A 20,264-nucleotide genomic window follows, 5' to 3' on the forward strand; every position below is an offset into this window, starting at 1 on the left:
CACACTCAAGAGTTATATAAGTGTCTGATTTACACATTTGTGAGATTAGTATCCTCCTCAACAAACTGACTGCTCCCTGGCCAGGAGTGAAAGTAACTCAACTGAAAGTTACAATGCTGATTTAGTCATTTTCAAATATGTAAATGAGGGAAACGTCATTTCTAAGCTGTCTTCGGTGCACACTGCTGATGGTTGCCTACCAAACCAGCTTTTCCTGCTTGCATTTCAGTGGTGGGTATTTATTCTTAAACATTGGCTGCTGATCTATTGTGGTTTTATCATTGGCAAGAATAATCACAGTTAGCATTATGGAAGGAGAAGATGCGTCACTGCTGGTAAGGTGTCATTGGTGATTGATTGACTTGGAGATAGAAAGCTAATTCTCATCACAAGTCTCCGAGTCCTGCAGACAGAAAATAAAACAACATTAATTATTGATTTTTTTTCTCTCTGTCAAGAACTTATGGCTGGCATCATATTTGTCTACTTTCCAGTGTCTGGTACCCTTGAGTGGTGACATTAAATTGGAATAGCTTTTCTGTGATCTCCTAGTTATTGTGTAACTGTTTGTTTTTGTTTTTTAAAGTTCGGGTGAAATTCCAAATTGTCCGGCCTCTGGTGGGTTTAAAACTTTAGAAGTTGGATCTTTAGAAAGGATTCTTCAGAAGACATTGCCAATGAGTTTTGGTGACACTTCCCATCTTTTACAATGGGCAAAAAAAGCTTTTACATTTGTTTAACATGAGATGATTTTAACCAATTGTATGTGCGGTATATGTGGAAGCTATCATGCTAAACCAGGGTAAATTTGTATTTGATACAAATTGAGCATTAAGCGACTCTATTTAAAGTTAATTTTGAAAATGTGATCACACGTTCAGGGTCCAGACACATTTAATTCATTTTGATTTAATAGGCTCTTATTACATTTCATGACTTTGAGCCATAAGAAATATTAGGTTTTGTCCTCCCTTTAGCCCTTGATTAATAGTTTTATGTCTTGGTGGATATATCTCTTGGTGGAAATACTTTTTAATTGGCTGGTAGGAACACCAAAGTACAGCCTCATCAATTTGATGGCCTCTTTCTATTTAAACTTTTTCTTATTAGGTGCTGTATATTATAAGATTCATGACCACCCTATTCTTGACTGGCGGTCAGTCCAGACTCAGAGTCTAGTCAGCCAATATAGGCTAAAAATCCTGATGTGAGCCTGAACAAGATATGGAATCAGAAAATGGACGTCGAGATGGATGGACAACAATATCAACCATGCGTGGGCTGAACACATTTTCCTACATGCATACGTACATGCCTGTGGGACGCACAGTAGCTTGACATCATTCCAGCACGTGGACACTTGGGCTGAATCCACGATGAAGCAGCTTTCCTGCCACTCAGCTGCACGTGCCGCTGCGGGGACTTAGCGTGGAAGCCATATATGAAATAGGATTATCGGCAACCACACTCTCTGATTAAATCAACTGGATAGTCCACACACAACATGCAAGCTCACACACTGTCACCCTCGCACTCACTTGACCTTCATGGGGACATTCATTATTTGCACATACATTGATTCCTTAAGGTACAGGTTGAATTCGTTATACTCACATTTCTCATACATTAAATCAACTGGATGTTTTGTTACATGTTTTTGATCATTAACACACACAATTCAGTATACGGTATTAAATGTGTTGCGCCTTTAAATGGCATGGCCTGTTGAGTGCCTTGTAGCTCTTTTTAGCTCTCTCTTTCTCTTCCATGCACAGCAGCTCCGACAGCGAAGACTGTGGGTTTACGTAACCAGCAAATGCTCAATGGATGCGGCACACACTTTCTAGTGTTTCTTAAAGGAAAAGTCAACCCCCAAATTTTCTTTATACCATGTTATATGCACCCCCAATAGTTCTGATTAATATTACATTTGTGGAATGCGAATTAAGCAGCAAAATCCACCTGTTTTTATCCATCTCAGGGGGCGGCCATTTTGCCACTTGCTGCCGACTAAAATTGACATCACAGTTGCTCAGGGCCCAGGTAATGACCAATCACGGCTCAGCTTGCAAACATCACATGACCAAACTCGGAAAACTGGTGATTGGTCATTACCTGGACTCTGAGCAACTGCGACGTCATTTTCAGTCGACAGCAAGTGGCAAAATGGCCGCCCCTTCAGATGGATAAAAATGAGAGGATTTTGCTGTGTTTAGACTATTGGGGCTGGATAGAAAATATTATTGTAGAGAAAATTTTATGGTTGACTTATTATTAATAGCATAATCCCCAGTTTCACCATTTTGGGAGCCACACTGAAAGCTAATTTACAGCCAAAAAACAAATGTACCCAAAATATGTGACACTTATAAAAGGATGGATGTCAAATAGCAGTTTTGAACCCAAATAACATTTGTCCTAAAAATTTAAAAAATCTGATGAGCTCGTGTTTTGAACTTGTATGTAATCTTAAATTTTTTCGCCTCAACATTTTTAAAATGTGTGAAATTTATTCATTTTTTTATCCCTGTTTTGTTTATTTTTGATGAATTGGTATTTCTTAAAACCTTAATCACAATTATTGACATGTTGCTTCCACACAAGTGAACATCTTGTGCTATCCCTGTCAATCCACTGGCCAGCTAAATTCATGAAAAAAACATTCCTATAACTTCCATCCCAATCCGCCAAAACTGACCTTTCTTCTTTTTTTCTGCTCAAGCTGCAGGCACTATCTGACCCGTGAACTCGCAAATTCACCGTAGGGATCTCACTTCCCAGGAAGTCGTTAAATGGCAGGCACAAATCTGAGTGCAAAATGTGGAATGTATCTGTGTTGGCCAGGACTCAGCGCTGACTGTCACACGTTAGGCCACGCATGAATAAACCCTCTCAGGACTTTACACACATGTACACATGTTGAATGTTGCGAAAACAGAGAAAACTGAGAAGCATGTGTTTGTTTTTCACACTTTAAACTTTAACCGAGGTCATATACTGGAGGTGTGATCAAGTTAAAATCTGGTAATTTCCTGGTGTGAAAGGTTAAGCGGTGTCAAACTAACTTACGGTAGAACGCAGTATATCCATCCCAAATGTACTGAAATCCAAATAAAAGTTCTGCTTCTGCTTCTTGATGGCGTTGATGAACTTTTTATTGGTGTTTAAAGTTTTTTTTTTAAGGCTTTTTGAGGCAGATGAAACATTTAGAACTCAGCATCAATGTGGATTCAGATGAGCAAGTGGGCTTTCTGGGACATGTTTTGTGACCACTTCACAAAGTCTCAAGCACATAAGCGTACACATATTTGCATGTTGTTTGATGATGAAAATTCACGTCCTCTACAATTAACGTGATTGAAGTGGATGTCTGCACTCAACGTGGCAATCATATGGTGTCATTTAGTTCTCCTTGACTTAAAAAGGACAGCCCAAGAACGCGGAGAAGTAATCTCTCATTCTTTTGTCATCTTCTCTTTCATACTTTATAGCTCACACAGATGCTCTTGTGTTTTCCGACTTTTACTTTCTTTCTCTCACCTTGCTGTGATGCAATCTATCTACGTGTCTCTTGTGGAGTGGCGATTACAAGTGAACGCCTAATGCAGTGTTTCCCAACCTTTATTGAGCCGAGGCACATATTTGACATTAGCAAAATCTCATCTCATGGCACACCATCGAACAAAAACAGAGAAGTGGCAGTAAAACAGGGCAAAATGAAGATGTCAGAAGTTGCACGTCATTTGTAGTTTAGCCAAATGTGAGAGTGTAGAAGAATTTCGACAGAGGGAGCCGTGGTGAGGGCACTCCAGAGGACTCCCATCTTGAGTACAGAATGCTCTAGAACAAAACCGCAAACTTATTTTGTAGCTCTCACAGTCACCAAAAGATCAGAATGTTGTAAGCGTAAGGCTCAGGATGTCGTCATTGGCAAATGGGTAATTTCTTGCGGCACATTTGATGATCTCTCACGGCTCACCAAAGTGCTATGGCACATTGGTGAGGAATCACTGGGACACTTCACTTTCCTTTCTTTTCTTTGGTCCTTCCTCGGGTCTCCTGACGGCCTCACGACTCTGGCTGGAAGTGTTCGGTTTAGGTGAACGGTATGGGATTTTTTAATAGGTTTTAGGTGAACTAATGAATACACACACAATCACACGCACGCACATACACATACTCACCCACATACAAAATATATATTTATTTTTTTAATAAAAAAAAAAAAAAAGAGCAATGATGATGACATGTCAAATACCGAATGAACAATACTGAGCTCTCCAGAAAAAAAAAAGGAATCACTGGGACATGTTTTATGACCACTTCATAAGGTCTCAAGCATTTGGGAGGCATCCTAAAGGGAAATGAAAAAGAAGCGTGTAACTCTGAAATTTGTGAACAGATTGTGATAATTAATAGATTCATATAAATGGAAAGAGCAAATCAGAAAACATGGACGAGACCATTAGTGAGAAAACCCCTATTCCAGAAGGTGTAGCTTCGATATGACCAAGGACAACTTGATTACGTTTTTGATCATGATCACTTTTGATACTGATTCAAATGAGAAAGTCAGAGTGTGACTCTCAATTGTTGGTTTGTTAACAGGGCAGTCCAAGTATAACTTTGTGGAACATATATTTTGGTGGTGACACTGCAATTTCAATATCACTGGGGAAATGTGGATTCTCTCTCTCTCTCCAAAAAAAAAAAGATTTAGTCACTGGAATGTTGAAGGAAAGCAGAGTAACTTTGAGAGACCACAGGGAAACGTGCAAACACAGGAAGGTGCGAGCTGAGATTTGGAACTCTTGCTTTCCTCACATCTCTATTTCCATTTTCATTGCTCTTGTTTCTTTTTTGTCATCTCTTTGGTTTCTCTCCCTCCATCCACGTTGACTGCTGTGTGGTGAAAGCAAAGCAGTTTCGTGCAGACTGACTAATATCATCTTTGGTAAACATGTTTCTCTCTTGGTCGTTTAAGTGGTTTTGATTTCCTGGTTGCTCGCTGTTGTGTCATCTTTGATGATGCTTCGCACACCAGCCTTGACTCTCACTGACCCAAAAACATTGTGGCGCTGAAACCACACGTGTGCTTGACAGACCAATCTTCTAAAACAATACAAGCACTGATTTTGCTCTCAGAAACGGATGGATTCCCTTGTCGCGGACCCTTTTACTACATTCCTTGTAACCAAATGAAAACATTCCCATATGCCGTGTCAGCAGTCCCACACTTTCTTGGATCCACAAGCCCCCCCCCAATGTCACACACTTGCACTTTTTCATATGGGATTGGAGGAGGCTTCTTTCCATTTGTTGGATGGATTTCCAATCCTATCCAAGTTGGGAAATCAGAACAGCTGAGGCCCACTCAATGATCAGTAATGGACAGTTTGTCTTGAGTCCGACAAGGAAGTATTACAGTATACTGTTGCATTGGTATGTGCGTGCAGAGTCATGGCGGGAAAGCCAATGAGCAAATGTGCAAATCCCATTGGACTAGCCAAATGTAGCTGGATGAACCCGAAGGTTGTGTAAAAGAGATTTTGGCCACAGAGGAAGAAGATTAAGATTCATGTCTTTGTGAAACAAGCACACATTTCACGGTAACTGCCACTGGAAGTTGACTTTGGACCAAAGAGCAACAAATGCAACCGTAACTTAAGCGCTTGTTGTGAACCGGCAGTTACACTCATTGTATCTCACACCTGGGAAAGTAATTGCATCAACTTGTACAAGAAGAAATGAGTCAAACTCTCATTAGTTTATTTTGCAGTTTAGTTAAGAGATTTTGATCACATAGCTTGCAGTTGTGTAATCTGAAGGAATGTTGTTACCCTCTATTATTTTTTGTATTGCAACTTGCTCTGGTCAACAACACAATTTCAAGATTCCATCACGTGTTGTTTGCGGCAATTAAAAGAAATAGTTGGAATGTTGTTTGGTCCATTTATGGTGCCATCTGTTAGAACAGCTGATCCACTCCGTCTGAACAAGAACAGACAGCAAATTGTGCGCCAACACAGAGGATTTTCAAGGCTTTGAGGGCAAACATGATTTGAAAATGTTGTCGCGATCGATGCCAAATGTAAGATGATTCATATGTTACATGCACGATAATCCCCTAACTGTTTGAACCCTTTTTTTTTTGAATGATACGTGGATACTTTTGTTGGTTTTTGGTTTTGGTGTTACAAATGGATCCTGCACATCTCACAATGAGCCAGTCCAACTGCGTAATTTCTCAAAATTAAAAGTAACTATTCATAATGCTATTCAATGATCACCCATTTTCCATTCATGCCTATTATTTCCTTGTCAAAAAAGTAGAAGATTGAACTCGACACAACCTTAAAATCAATAATCCAGATTCTGTGCTGTTGATAAATAACCTTCTCAGTGTTAAAAGTGGGACTGTACAGCCTGAATGTACCGTATATATGCCCCTTGACTGCATCATGACACATTCCATGCATATGTTACAAACTGCAACTCACAGTCCTGCATTCTTTTGGTCTCAGGCCACCCCAATTGTCTTGTAAACCTGTCGCTTCATTCTGTCAACCTCCTGACCTTCCCATCAAATTGTGTCTCGCAACACTGCATCATGCATAGTTGACTTAAGATGTCTGGGCAATTTTGTGCTTTTGACCTTGTGGGGCCTATTTAGGGAAGACCATTTTTGTCACATGGTCCATAAACGCATGGTTGAATGTTGGTCTGGTGGGAAAGAACTTATGAGACCTGACCTCAATACCATAAAACACCTTTGGGAATAAACAAGAACAGATATGGTGTCCTAATTCTTATAGTGTATTAATGACTAGTGGTGAAATACACCTAAAGTTGTGTACTAGAAGTGAAACTCTGTTCTTTGTCTTGAGCTTTAAAATTATCTTCTAAACAACTGGTAACCTTATCCTCAGTGTCACAGGAGGTACTTTGCTCGGGATGAATTGGCAAATCGGGCCAACTCAAATGGAACATCCTCCATTCTAATAGTCACTGCAAACTGCAGTTTTAGTGTAAATGTTTATGTCAGACAAGATTTGTGTGCTTTGTAAGATCTGTGCAGCCATTCTGTGTGGCCCCTTCAGCAGATTCCATTTCCTTCCTCACGACACACTCACAAGATAAGGAGTTGTGTATGTAGCATATGTTTTACTGAACTATCAGCAAAACATTTATCAGGTGACCCCTTCAATAGATTCATCAAATTAACTGTTTCAATGTAAGAAGATATGCGTCATTTCTGCTTTAACCTCAGTTTTGTCATGAATAAACCATCCATTGAAGCCGCTGCTCCCGTTTTCATTCACATTTTGCACATGACACCAGCAAGTCATACGACACACTCAAAACTAAGCTTGAGTAAATGAGTGGCCAGAATTTTACAGCTGTAATACTGAAGCCAATTAGAATGTGTAGGTACCTATTAGAATGGTCGGTGACAAATTTAAAACAAATTAAATGCAGTGGATAAATTTCCCCAAACTAAAAAAAATGCTGTTAATGTTTTTTTTTCTCTCTCTCTACATTTTACGTGGACGTCTGTGTGGATATAGTAGTCAAAAAACAATTTGACCCAGAATAATAAAAATAATAATAAATAAAAAATTGTAACAATCAATAAATCAATTACTATGACAGTCGCTAATGCATATGTCACTAATATAGGGCTGCAATGACAATTTGAATAACTGCTACAATAATTTCATTACAAAAAAGTTTGAAGCAAAATCTCTGCCTCAAAGCTTCGCCGGCTTCATTTTTTTCTCACGGACCAATAAAGTGAAGAAATAAGTTGAAATGATGGCGGCATAACTGGAGTAAAATATCTGTAAAACACAAATGTCCAAACTTTGGGATCATTTCACTCTTAAAAGAAGATTAAAGTGCAATTTGTACCACAACTGCATGTCTACAATCACCAACACAGAAGGTTACATCGAGGTTAGCCAAGTTGCTTTCGCCCACCATTGCTAGTTAGAAATTTATTAAAATGCCCCTGCAAGTCATTTAAAACAGACACAGCACTTTCAATCTCTTTATTTAACAAACAGTAAGAAAACAAGTATTCACGAGCTGCCGATGGCCACAACTTATGCTGAGTCACTCAACATGCTGACTAGCTAACAAGTTAGCAAATTAGGAGCTAGCCAACTCTACAAAAGCCATACACACTCAAAAGTCACTGACACTGTAGATGCCACGGACTTCCGACTTCCGAATTTCACACATCAGCGTGGTTTCCGGCCACTGATGGCCGCGTTCCAACACTCGCACCCGCGACGGGAACGCACAACCGAGGGGCACAAAGGCGGAAGCGCAAAAACTGGGATGCGGCCCACACGTCGCAAACAGGAAACGGAAACAAAGCTGATGTGTGAAAACCAGGAAGTCGGATGTCCCGCCTCCTCCGTGGCATAAACCCCATATTGGAATGTGAGGCTGGCAATCCCAAGTAGACAAAATGATACCTGCAACTCCCACACATGTAATTGAGTTTGATAACTGGAGAATGAAGTAAATTTGTATCCGATAACGCAAATAATTGTGAGATAATTGGTAGAATACTTAATTCTAAAAGTATATGACAGTCACAGTCCTAACATAAAACAGAAGCTTTGCCTATTTTTTAAGTGGACATTGTTAAAGTGACAGTGACTCCTTGTAATCAACTTGACATTTTAATGTACGTTGCACACACAAACGTGTTCTGATGTTTTAGCAACGAAGTGGGATTACGATTTGGTGACTCCTTGTATTGTCCCTGTAGACAGTTGTGTAAAATGGGAACGCTGTACTTCCTGTATGTTAGCAATATGAGTATGAACAGATTTCCAGTGGTGGCTTGAATCCAAACTCCTGCACTTGATCACCGCCACTCAGTTATTCAACTGACAACTGTGACGTTTTCGTTTTCTTCTTCTTCTTTTTTTTTTTTACAGGCAACTCTGCTGCTGCTGTCGGGATTCTATAATTTCTCTTTCTGGCTTTTTGCTGAAGGCGCGTGGGGGTGTAATGTAGCGACGGCTTAGTCATCAAATTGGCGTCAACACTTTGGTGTGAACATTTCGTGTGCCACAAAGAAATTTGTCTAATATAGAGAAAAATACACAGGACTGTGTCCCCACATAGGAAAAACAAACATTGAAATTTTATATCACTGTGTAAACTATAACATCAACAATAAAGATCATCACACCTGAGCATTAATATGATCATAAAGATATACATATACAGTCCAAGTATGAACTCTCATTAGACTGTGAAGGTGTACCTAATGATGTGGCCATTCACTATACTTAGCACTTGAGAGCCTTGTTTATTTCCCATTCATTGAAAGAAGCAATTATTGATTGCAAAATCTTAATGTTGTTATAGGCTTCTGGTTTGATTTGACTCCTTATGTCTGAACTTGCCTTCCTGTGAGGTTCCATCCCAGCTAAACACAGCCCACGGCTCTTGCGATAAGAGGCCGTCAGCTGGCTGTAGGCGGGATGGACGCTAAGAGCACAGAAGTGAATTATTGCTGGGAACGGGAGCTTACAGTATACGCCACAGGGGGTCTTCTCCTTCCTCTTCGATTCTCATGCCGCCTGCGTCAATGTGCATTTGGGCTGATGCTCAGTAGCCGCAGGGGGCTCAGTGAAGGTTAAAAGAGGTGGCGCTTTGACATTCGGCTTGTGTTTGAGTACACTTTCTCAAGTACTGTACTCCATTAGACAGCTTTTTTTGTATATTAGTTGTATTTGAAGATTTTGTAAAAAAAAAAATTGTGCTACATTTCTTGAAGTGTATGTTTTGTTTTTTATCTCAGATGCCAACAGTGGAGATGGCTTCAAAATTCTTTCCCATCACGTTATGAATTATTATTTATTCATCTCAGCTTGCCGTGGCTGATGTCATGCTGTTTTTCTGACCGTCAATTGCTTGTGCTGAATCAGCAGCACCTCTAATGCCTGCAGTCAAGTGGTGCACTCCATTTCGCTTTATCACATGATTAATGATGACTAATTAATTATATATAAGATGGCTTGCTCAGATAGGCTAAGTATCTAAAGGTATCGCCACCCAGCTTTTTTTTTGTTTTGTTTTTACTTCCTGTTGTGTTGAATCCCATCTTCCTACAGGGACCCTGCGTCTATTTCCTCAAATCAAAACGAAAATTTTGCAGGTTGTCACACACCCGCTAAGAAAAATAACTTTCTTCAATCCGCTCAGGGTCTTGCTAATGATCTCTGTGTTTTGACTTTGGTCTATCGGAGTCGCAGTCATAGCATCATTCGTTCTTCAGCTTTCTCCCAAAGAGAGACGTGGGCCGTCGTTTACAGTATGTGGTGAGCGAGGATGTAAGTGCACATTCTTCTGGGTGTGCGAGTGCAGCGTGACCCAACATGATCAAGCCCTTGAGCTCGTTGTGGTTCAAAGTCAGAAGTTTCCGCTCCGCCCGGGCCACAGCTGCGACATCAAAACTGGTTGAAAGTAGCAATGGGAATTTGACAAAATGTCATTGGTATACCATGGGGACATTTTACATTCATTGAATTGGCAAATCTTTATTTTATTTGTATAACACTTGTCATCAAGGTCGCTGATGAGTTAGAATAAGTAAGAATAGTGTACATATTTTAAGAAAATGTGTTTTAGAGTTGTTGAGGAGGCTCAATTGTCCTTTTTTTGTGTGAGTGTGAATACTGTAGTTGTTAGTCTAGCTGTTCCCTGCAAATGACAGGCGACCAGTACAGAGCGTACCCTGCCTCTCGCCAAAAGTCAATACAAACAAGCGGTATAGAAAATGGATGGATTTGCATTAAACATGAGATGCTAGGCTGTGCTCAAGAAAAAGGGGAGCAGCACAATAGAACAACAGACTGAAAGACTTCAGGCAATGCAGCTTTGTTATTGGCGACGGGCAAGTCAACTATATTAACTATACAAGCCATTTAAAATAAGTGAAAGTAAAAAAAATAAAAACTCTAAACTTCTGTTTTGATGCTACTGTCAGCACAATTGCTTCTTTTGCCAGAAAATTGAAGACTGCTGGTAGATTAACTTGGGTTTAATTTAAAATAGTAAAATAGTAAATCTGAAAAATTCCACGAAATTCAAATGAAACAATTGACTCGTTGATTTGTGTAAAGGTCACTGGCGGTTAAGTTTGTCCGATGATGCCCATTTTATGAATTATCATGTGGTGCGACCAAAAAGAAAAACTAATTTTGGACTTTCATTTTGAATATACATTTAAATATAAGAGTTTTTATATATATATATTTATTTTTATTTTTATCAAGAACACATGGGACTGGCTATCTGGTTTGAACTGTCTCACAAATATGTAAAAAAGTTACTTTTAGCAACTGGTATGTAGTGGTCATATTTGGTCATATGACCTGAAAAACATTATTAATATTAACTTTGTCCAACAAATATATATTTTCATTATGATTATACTTGTGGCTAGCTTGTTTTGATTAGATAGCTAATGGTTAGCCTCATGTAGATGTCATAAATTGTAGTTAATAGTAAATAATAATAAATAATACATATTTAATGTGTTTTTTTATAATGAATTAACTGTGCTGGGTCTGGTAAAATTCCTATCTGTCAATGACCCATACACATTTGTTTGTTTTGGTATGTGTCAAGGTACGGTTAGCACAGATGATGCTAACGCTAATGCAACATGAGCGGTGTCCTAGCTGGTCCACCAGTAATATAGCTCACTAAAATATGACGCTTTGGTTTCCCATTGACCCCTCAAAACGTTATTGATGTTGTTATTTCAACATAAACTGACTATATTATTCCGTTAGCACACATTTGGGAAGCATCTGGAAGTGAAGGACGCATGCTTGAATGCATTTTGGAGAGTTTTGTTGTGCAGATCATTTTTAGTATCATTTCATGACTCCCTGGTGTCTTTTTCGGACTCGCATGTTGACAGCACAGATAATAGCAGTCACGTCAGACTTTTCCCTGGTTAAATCTTTGCCGTCCTGTCTTGGCACAACACAGCGAGAAAATGTTGCACTTTCCAACAAACATCCAGTGCCACCTGGCTTGTGATGCCGTCAGAATGTCTTTGAGAAGGATCATCTCTGCCTGCTTCATGCTCTGAGGCCTTCCAACACACTTCCTGCTGGCCTGTTCTCTGGAATGATATAATGGCATTTCCACATCCCGATGTTCTCTGCCAGAAATATTTATACATGCATTGAGTTCATAGAAAGTGCAACAGGGAACAGCAGAGGAACCATCTTCTCACTTACACTTTTTGCGGTAATTCTTTGTTCAGTCATGTCACTGCATCATTAAAAGCGTTCAGAAATTACTCAGTGGCAGTTTATATATGTTTACATTAGTGCGTTAGCTTCAAATGTCATAAACGATTGTCAGTGAAACTATGATTCAAATCTTTTTTATCTGACAGATCAGGTCATTTAAATGAAAATTTTAAACACATATAATGGCTGAACAAATAGTGTGTGAACATAAAATATAGCAGGCAGACAAAGGTTGTTGGTTGGAGGCGCGTCTATGAACATTTGAAACTGATATGTTTGCACCCGTGAGAAAACTGTGTGAAAAATGGGGGTGTGGTGGTGTTGGTGCTGGGGAGGTGTTGAATGATGGTGAAAAATTGTGTTGAGCATGCAGAACTTGAACGCTTCACTTTACTCTAGGTCTGGGCGTTATGGCCCAAAAATAAAAATCTTGATTTTCATTTCAATTTGGATGATTACGATTTTAATAGATTTTAATCAAAGTAATACACTCAACAAATGTATTCAAAAATAAATCATGTGCAAAATGTTCAGATTTAAAATAAATTTTAACGTAAACTCAACATTCAGAATTTGTGCAAAAGATAGCTACAGTATTTATATCTTGTGCATAACTTGCTTGAATGCCACAATTAATTAGTTAGTACGTCTTGTAAACACATCTTGTAAACCAGCCGTCCAGAATTCTGCCCCTTGTGAAAAATAACAACCCACAGTAATGTTTGGATATAATAACTAAATAACATCCTTTCTTTCTTTTAATAATCCCAAAGAAGACAAGAGTGTATTTATTTATATGCACCTCGATTTCACCATTTAGCTAATCTTCAACGATTCGATTTTTAAAAATGACGATTAATTTAATTAATTTGATTTATTTCCCAGCCCAGATTGGCTTCAGATAACAATAATCAGGATAAGTAAGTAACTTTGGAGATTCCAATACATCAGTAAAATATGGTCATCAGTTTAACCCATGACTTGTATTCAGACCACATGACACACAAGTGTCGTCCCCAGCTGTCAGAACAGTTAAATGTTTTTTCTTGGAAAGAGTGTGATTCTTGTTGTGTGAATGAAAGAGCGGTTGGGGGCCAGTGAAGGCATCTTTGTAAGCCTCGCATAAGATACCAGTGTTTGCCTTAACTCGCTATTGGTGTAAAAAGGCAGCGTGTTAGGGCGGCTGTGTGTTTCAAATGTGAGGATCCCTTTATTGAAGGTCCTTTTGATGGAGACTGAGCTCGTTTGTGTGCTCTTTAATGGTGTGGTGATTGTGCACTGACCTCACAAATCGCGCAATTAAATGCACAAATGAGTTTCCTGTTCTGTTTCGTTGTCATCTGGTACACACACTCGCACACTCTGCGTCAGCAGCCAAAGCAATCACAAAACTACAAGATGCACACACCAAGAATTGTAAAATGTGTTTTAGGAATTGAATAATTTAAAATGGCCGACTGTGTTTAAGGAGCTTCACAATTTTGGCAGAACAAAGAAATGAGGGATGGCATCGTGCTACTTTCTCTACCCTAAAAACCACCTGCTCTCACCGTTAGAAAACAAAGCAATTAGGCTACAGATGAGCGATTCTGATGCTCCTGATAAGTATCCTATTACTGTATTAAGACACACATTCTGTACAATACATGAATGTAAATGTCAGCTATAGGGAGTGGCGGGGAGATGCCGAAGTACAATCGCGCCAGACAAAGAGGAAATTGGTCAGTTAAAAAAAAAAAAAAAAACGTTAGTAATGCTGATGCCTGTTGCCATGGTGATTTGGGTCAATGAACGGTTGCTATGGTTGCCTCCCTACTTGGAATTCCGAGAAGGGGATATTTTGACGTGTGTGCTGTGACAGTCTGAACTTGTGGGTGGAGGATGAAAGTGTGTAATTATAAATGAGGATGTACCATGTGTGTGTGCGTTCATGCGTGTTTCTTTGTTTTTTGTTTTTTTATGGACAGTTTTCGACTGTGGACCAACACATGATTCCTGATTTTTTATTCAATCCTTAAAAATGGCACTTCATGAAAATAAAAAATAAACATTTTTTGGGGGGTAAATCCCCCAAATTCTTGAAAAATACTGAGAACCCTCCAATAGGCATCTCCCACGAAAAAGGTTTGCGAAAAAATATTGCCACATGCAGCCTGCTAGTTACCCAGGCCTAATACCCCCCCCCCCCCCAAACAAAAAAAACAAAACAGGGCTGGACTGGCACAAAAAAATCTGCCCTGGCATTTTGACTTATGCCCACCGGCCCTGTGCGGCCCAACTCCTGATCATACCTGTCTAACACATTGTTCTGCCACTGATATTTTTGACTGATGTTGGTTTAGTCTATATTCAAAATGGACTTGTACCTATAAATTGAGAGACGGTCTCTTTGGATAAAATGGAGGAAAATAATAACTAAAAAGTACATTGTCCCCAAAAGATGCGGGCCCACCGGGCATCTGCCCTCTATGCCAGATGGCCAGTCCGGCCCTGCCTATGGACAATTTTGGGCCTTCACTTAACCTAACATTCGTGTTTTGTAATGTGGGAGGGGAAAAAAATACCGGGAGAAAACATGAAAAATCCACACAGATAGGCCCGAGTTTCTGTTCGAACTCCAAACCTCAGAAGTGTGAGGCAGGTGCGCTAGCCACTAGTCGACCGTGCTACTCCTACAAAACAATATCTGTATCCCTGAAATGAATTTTACGATATTATATTGCTCTAACCCTTGTTTGGACTGAAAAAAAATCCATTTTGAGGGTCAGTGTGTGCCTCATCTGTGTGTGTGAGAGAGATAGCAGTTGCTCTCCATCCACCTGATGTCTGTAAAAAAAAATGGGTCATTCCCCAATGCCCTTCATATCTTGATCTGCTGAGTCAGATGACAAATACTGACAGATTAAAAAATGCAGGGATTAAACATCCAACTGTTTGAAATACAGTGAGCGACGTATCAATAAACAAATATGTGCACATACACTACTGTGTTTGTATTTTCGGCCAGATGTACAGTAAATGCTGCATTTCTGACTAATATTTATTTTACTGGCCCACTCTAGTCAGCATAGTCACATGCATCGAGTCAGTCAACGTGTAACAGACACAAACCATTTCATCTCATGGGTTCATGGCTGATGTCCTGTTGCATGTGAGTATTTTTGCCGCCGGGCCCGAACTTGGCTGGTATCAGAGGCCCTGTTGTTCCTGCTGCCCCTGTCCCTCTAGTCCTTGAACCGATGCTGATGTGGATGGGATGTCGTGTGACACATTGAGTCTGCAAGACACAGCGGACTCGGTGTGTGGACTGCAAGACATGCTGCGTGTGCATTGGTGTGTGTGTACGCTAATGTGAAGAGATGCGAGAAGATATCCACGCAAGCGTCATGCAGGAGGAGTACGCACACGGAGTGGCAGGACCAGAATAGACTGTGAATGGTTGTTGGGTCTGATGAGTGTGCACGTGGCGCGAGGGCACGTGAAGCTCCCCTCCCCCATTGCTGATGATGTTAGACCCTCTACTGTACGTTACCACTGGCAACAAGCATGTGCCCATCCCCCCCTTCGGATTGGTCTGGTCGGCTGCGTCATTGTCAGAAGGTTTAGGTTATTCCTCATACATTATGTCAACAGTGGACCCACAGGTGTGAGTTTTAAGTGTTGTGATTGACTTGTGTTTTTAATTAGCCAAAACATTTGGTACACACTTAGTAATATCCCATGCATTTGCATTGTCATTTGCAATTGAACATGAGAAAATCCAAATAGTTTTGAAGCTTTTGTGTAAACTAGTCAGCATTTTGGGTTCGTTTTAACACCGTAAACCTAAAACATACTCAGCCTTTTTTATTATAGAAAACAGCTCAGCTAATGTTAGCCCGTTAGCTTCTAGCGCTAAAGCACTGCTAGCTAATGTTAGCCGAGTAATAAAGTCATTTTGGCATCTTACAGAGGGCTTAAGACTTGCTGCCAGTGGTGGACAATAACACTTCATGGAGCAGCAAAATGTTCAGTCTTCATCTGAGAGTACAAAAATATGGGTGCGTTTGGTAAGATGCTCTGAAGTCTGGTCACTATACTGAGAGTACGTATTTTTGGAGAAGCAAAGTGTGCTCTACTCCCATTAATTTCCGAATGCACCAGTGTGTTTTGTGCTGTTAAGTTTGCTACTATGGGGTAAATGCCACAGACAAACAAACAAACAAAGCTGACGTGTGAAAGTCAGAAGTCCCGCCTCCTCCGTGGCATACACCCCATAGCTAGTAAGTCATATATCTTAAGGTAGTGCTGTCAAAGTTAAAGCTTTAAAGATTTGAGTCGAGTTAAAGCTTTAACTTGGGAGTTGTAGCTTTAACTTTGACAGCCTTAGTTTAAAGTTAAGATGCAATTCGGCTCAGTAGTGATGAACTCGTTAGCCCACACAGCTAGCTAACGTCCGCCAGCCTAACAACCACCACCTTATGAAAAGCCCCAGACCTAGCACCACTAAATCGCAAACTACCGGGGTAAAAAAAGTTCAGAACATTATCAACTTGAGAAGTATCCACGGCACACGAATGGTGAATGTGTATTATCAGGCCAGAACCCTCACATCTTGCCATTGTTATTTACGTCGCAACCCATTCGGCGCGTAGTGACGTAGAATGGCGGCAGGCTCTCTGCCGATCAATGTGAAACGCCTGTAAAGAAAGCAAGTTAAGCCTCGCAGCGTTCCTAAAGGGACGATCAGAAACTCTTGAATGTGTCTGGTGAATGACGAGAGCACGGCGTGGTGGAGGGTTACTCTCCATGTTTTTCTTTAGGAACGCTACGAGGCTTAGCTTTTCACATTGCTCGGCAGAGAGCCAGCCGCCATTCTACGTCACTACGCACGGAATGCGTTGCGACGTACACAACAATGGCGGCGTACGTCCAAATAAAGTTTCTACAAAATGTAATAAACTGGAAATTATTTTTGAAAAATGAATGTCATAGTTATGTTAGAACACAACCAAATAAATAATATAGAGCAAACTTGTCATGACAGTCGAGGTTCCTTTTAAACTACTCATACTAGCCTTACGACACGTGTAACGGTGCAACATGAATCTCCATCTTGATCAGCAAAATGTTATGTCCAATAGTGTGTGGGCAACATATGCAACAATATGATAACAACACACGCAATCAAACATCACAATGCTGTGTTGTAAATCTTAGCCTAATTTGGCAGCTGTAGTACGCTATGAGTCTGTGGAAATATTTTACCAAAAATTAGACCAGAATGCTTAATTTTTTGGAGCCTGGCTGTGATCACATTCCTTAGCGTCAGTTGTTCTTCTGATTTGAATCTCATAGAGTATTGTAGACAAAGACATACATAAACAGGCAAGTCTTGTCTGAAGACATTTTGACATTTATTGCTTCGAGCATTTTGTGGCAAACATGTTTGTGTCCAGAAAGCTCATTCTGTACTTAACCTTGGCAGGCCTGACATCCTTCTAAGTGTACAGTCAATTCCATGTGCTTGCGGATACACACGTGTTGAACTGGTACATTGGAGCCAGAACACAAACCACATTCCGGGATGTCTGCATTGGCCTCATTGTTAAGATGTTGGCCGCCACCTCCGGCGTGCATCTCATTGACAGTGCGGTATGTGTGATACTTGATTTAATCATCACAATGAATAGCAGTTTGACATGCGACGTGTTTGCTGCAAGCTATAGGGAACACCATGCGGATGTGTTTAATTCACTGCTTGAGTGAAGAGCCGCAAACGATGTTTGGTTTAACGGTAGACTGTGCATATCAGCAACAGTAGTCAAGTGTAACAACAGACATCTGCGTACACACACAACATGCCTCCTGTGTAGACCACACACTTGCTCACCCTGCTGTGTCAGGAGTGTGTTGTTCTTAGGAAAATTGGATAGACACTTTGTTTTTTTCTGTGGCAAGCATTTTGTTTAAAAAGTCCAGAAACTAAAAGGAATTGTGTGCACTTTAGGGTAGGTGAGTGAGCATTCACGCTTTCTTGTTGTTAAGGTTGATAGCTCTTTTTTGTTTACCCATAAACACTATACCCAAGTTTTGAATTTGAAGAAGAAGAAAAAAAAACATTTTATTTTTTCGATAAAGAATCTACATAGGTTTAAGAACCAGTGCTTTAAACTTTTTCCAGCTATCCAAATAAGATCTGCAATGAGGGTGTTGGCCGGTGTAAAAGAGTTGCAGATGAGTTTACCATTTAATGGTGAGGTCATCAGCGTCCTCGAAGGTTTGGAGGGGCTTGTTCCAGCAGCTCATGCAGGGTGTGACGCTGAACGTTGGCTGGATCCAATTCAAATCAATTCCAGCTGATGTTGTCATTGTTGATTTCAAATAACCCCTAATGCATTTCACATCTTGAATAATGTTGATGCTTTTACTTTTTTGATGTTTTGGTTTTGAGACCTCTGCGAGATTAGACAAAAGTCAGAATCTGGGTATTGTTCATTTTTCCATGGTAAAAACCTACGTGTTTGTGCTTCCTTTGTGTTTATGAATACTGAAACAAGGATCCGTATATCTGGATGAGGTCATTCATTGATTTTACAGATGGGCCATGACCACTAATCTTAATCATTGGGATTAATACGCAAGTCTGTGCAACCGTGATGTGTGGTGTCTGGTTGCAGCTTATTACGCAGGAAGGATGAAATACTGTCAACGCTTGCATGTTGGCTAAAACAACACAGTCGTCAGGCAGCTTTACAGTGTTTATTCTGCAACTTAATTTGCCGCAGATATTACTAAAAATGATGATGAAATATGATATTCTCATCCTGGAGTCGTCCCTGCACATTTGGAATGAATGAAAACATATTTTGAGGTTTTACCTCCCACATTTCCAGCCACTTTCACTGCCTGCCTTTGGGCATGGTGTCCCAATACTTTTGTTATTATAATGCATTTCTAGGACACTCAAAAAGTGTGTCATTACTTCAGTAACTTTTTTTCATTCCTGTCTTAGGGCCGGCATTGACGATGTGGAGACAGACGTGGTGGAGATCGAGGCAAAGCTGGACAAGGTATGGATTTTTTTTTGTCCCATTGTACAATATTACTCAAATATGTTGTGACTGAATCATAATGTCTCACTGTGTGAGTTCTAATTGGCTTTCTTCGTATCACCCGTATCACAATGCTATGTCCAATTGTCTCATGCATAACTAAAAAACACAGAGCACACTTAAGAGTGGCGTATAGAAACATTACTGTCGCCTGTTGTTGCTCCACTGCCTTTTCTGCCCGTGTCAGCAATTCAACATTACGCCAAAGTAGTAGTATTTATTAATGTATAGATGTGTAGCTATCGTCATAAATAATTGTCGGATTGGTTAAAAGGAAACTTGACATGCAGAATACATTTCCCAATGCATTATTGTCATGTTGTATTAATTTAATATAGTGCTCTATGTAAAGTCAAAGTACTGTATGTGACTAATTCTCCCCTGGGAGTCTCAGAGCTGAGGTAATGCCTCTTTAGATAATCTAATAGATTTTCTTAAATCAGATTGTATTAACTACATTACGTCATGAGTCTGTTCTCATTGTAATTTAGTATAATGCCATTATGCACTACAATTTGTCATTAAAGGAACTTGAAAAAGCTGTTTTTTTACTTTTATTACTTAACTTCATAGGAGGTGGAGGAAAAAGATCCACCTCTATGGCCATAATGGAGCTTGTGGAAGAAATTGCCACTGGTATAGATCACAAAGAATTTACAGTTGGGATTTTAATAGACGTATTTTTCTTTTTTCTTTTGTTAAAGCTTTTGATATTATACATCATAATACCGTATGTTAATAGAAAAACTGAAGAGCTTTGGCATAAAAGGTATGGCACATAAACGGATAAAAAGTTACCTAGATGATGTAAATCAGTATGTGCAGTTTAACAATGTAAAATCAAATCAGTTGAAAATAACTCACGGGGTCCCCC

At 39.8% G+C, this 20,264-nt stretch overlaps 1 protein-coding gene across 1 annotated transcript in view; it reads left to right on the forward strand.

The window, feature by feature from the left end:
* Positions 1–20,264, forward strand: part of acap3b (ArfGAP with coiled-coil, ankyrin repeat and PH domains 3b) — a 57,714-nt gene that overhangs the window by 8,341 nt on the left and 29,109 nt on the right. The window contains exon 2 of the mRNA XM_077572238.1: positions 19,291–19,348. Coding sequence (XP_077428364.1) covers positions 19,291–19,348 — 58 coding nt within the window. The remainder of the gene's footprint in view (positions 1–19,290; positions 19,349–20,264) is intronic.

The sequence above is a fragment of the Vanacampus margaritifer genome, chromosome 8 (genome assembly GCF_051991255.1).
Source record: "Vanacampus margaritifer isolate UIUO_Vmar chromosome 8, RoL_Vmar_1.0, whole genome shotgun sequence".
Classification (NCBI taxonomy): Eukaryota; Metazoa; Chordata; class Actinopteri; order Syngnathiformes; family Syngnathidae; genus Vanacampus; species Vanacampus margaritifer.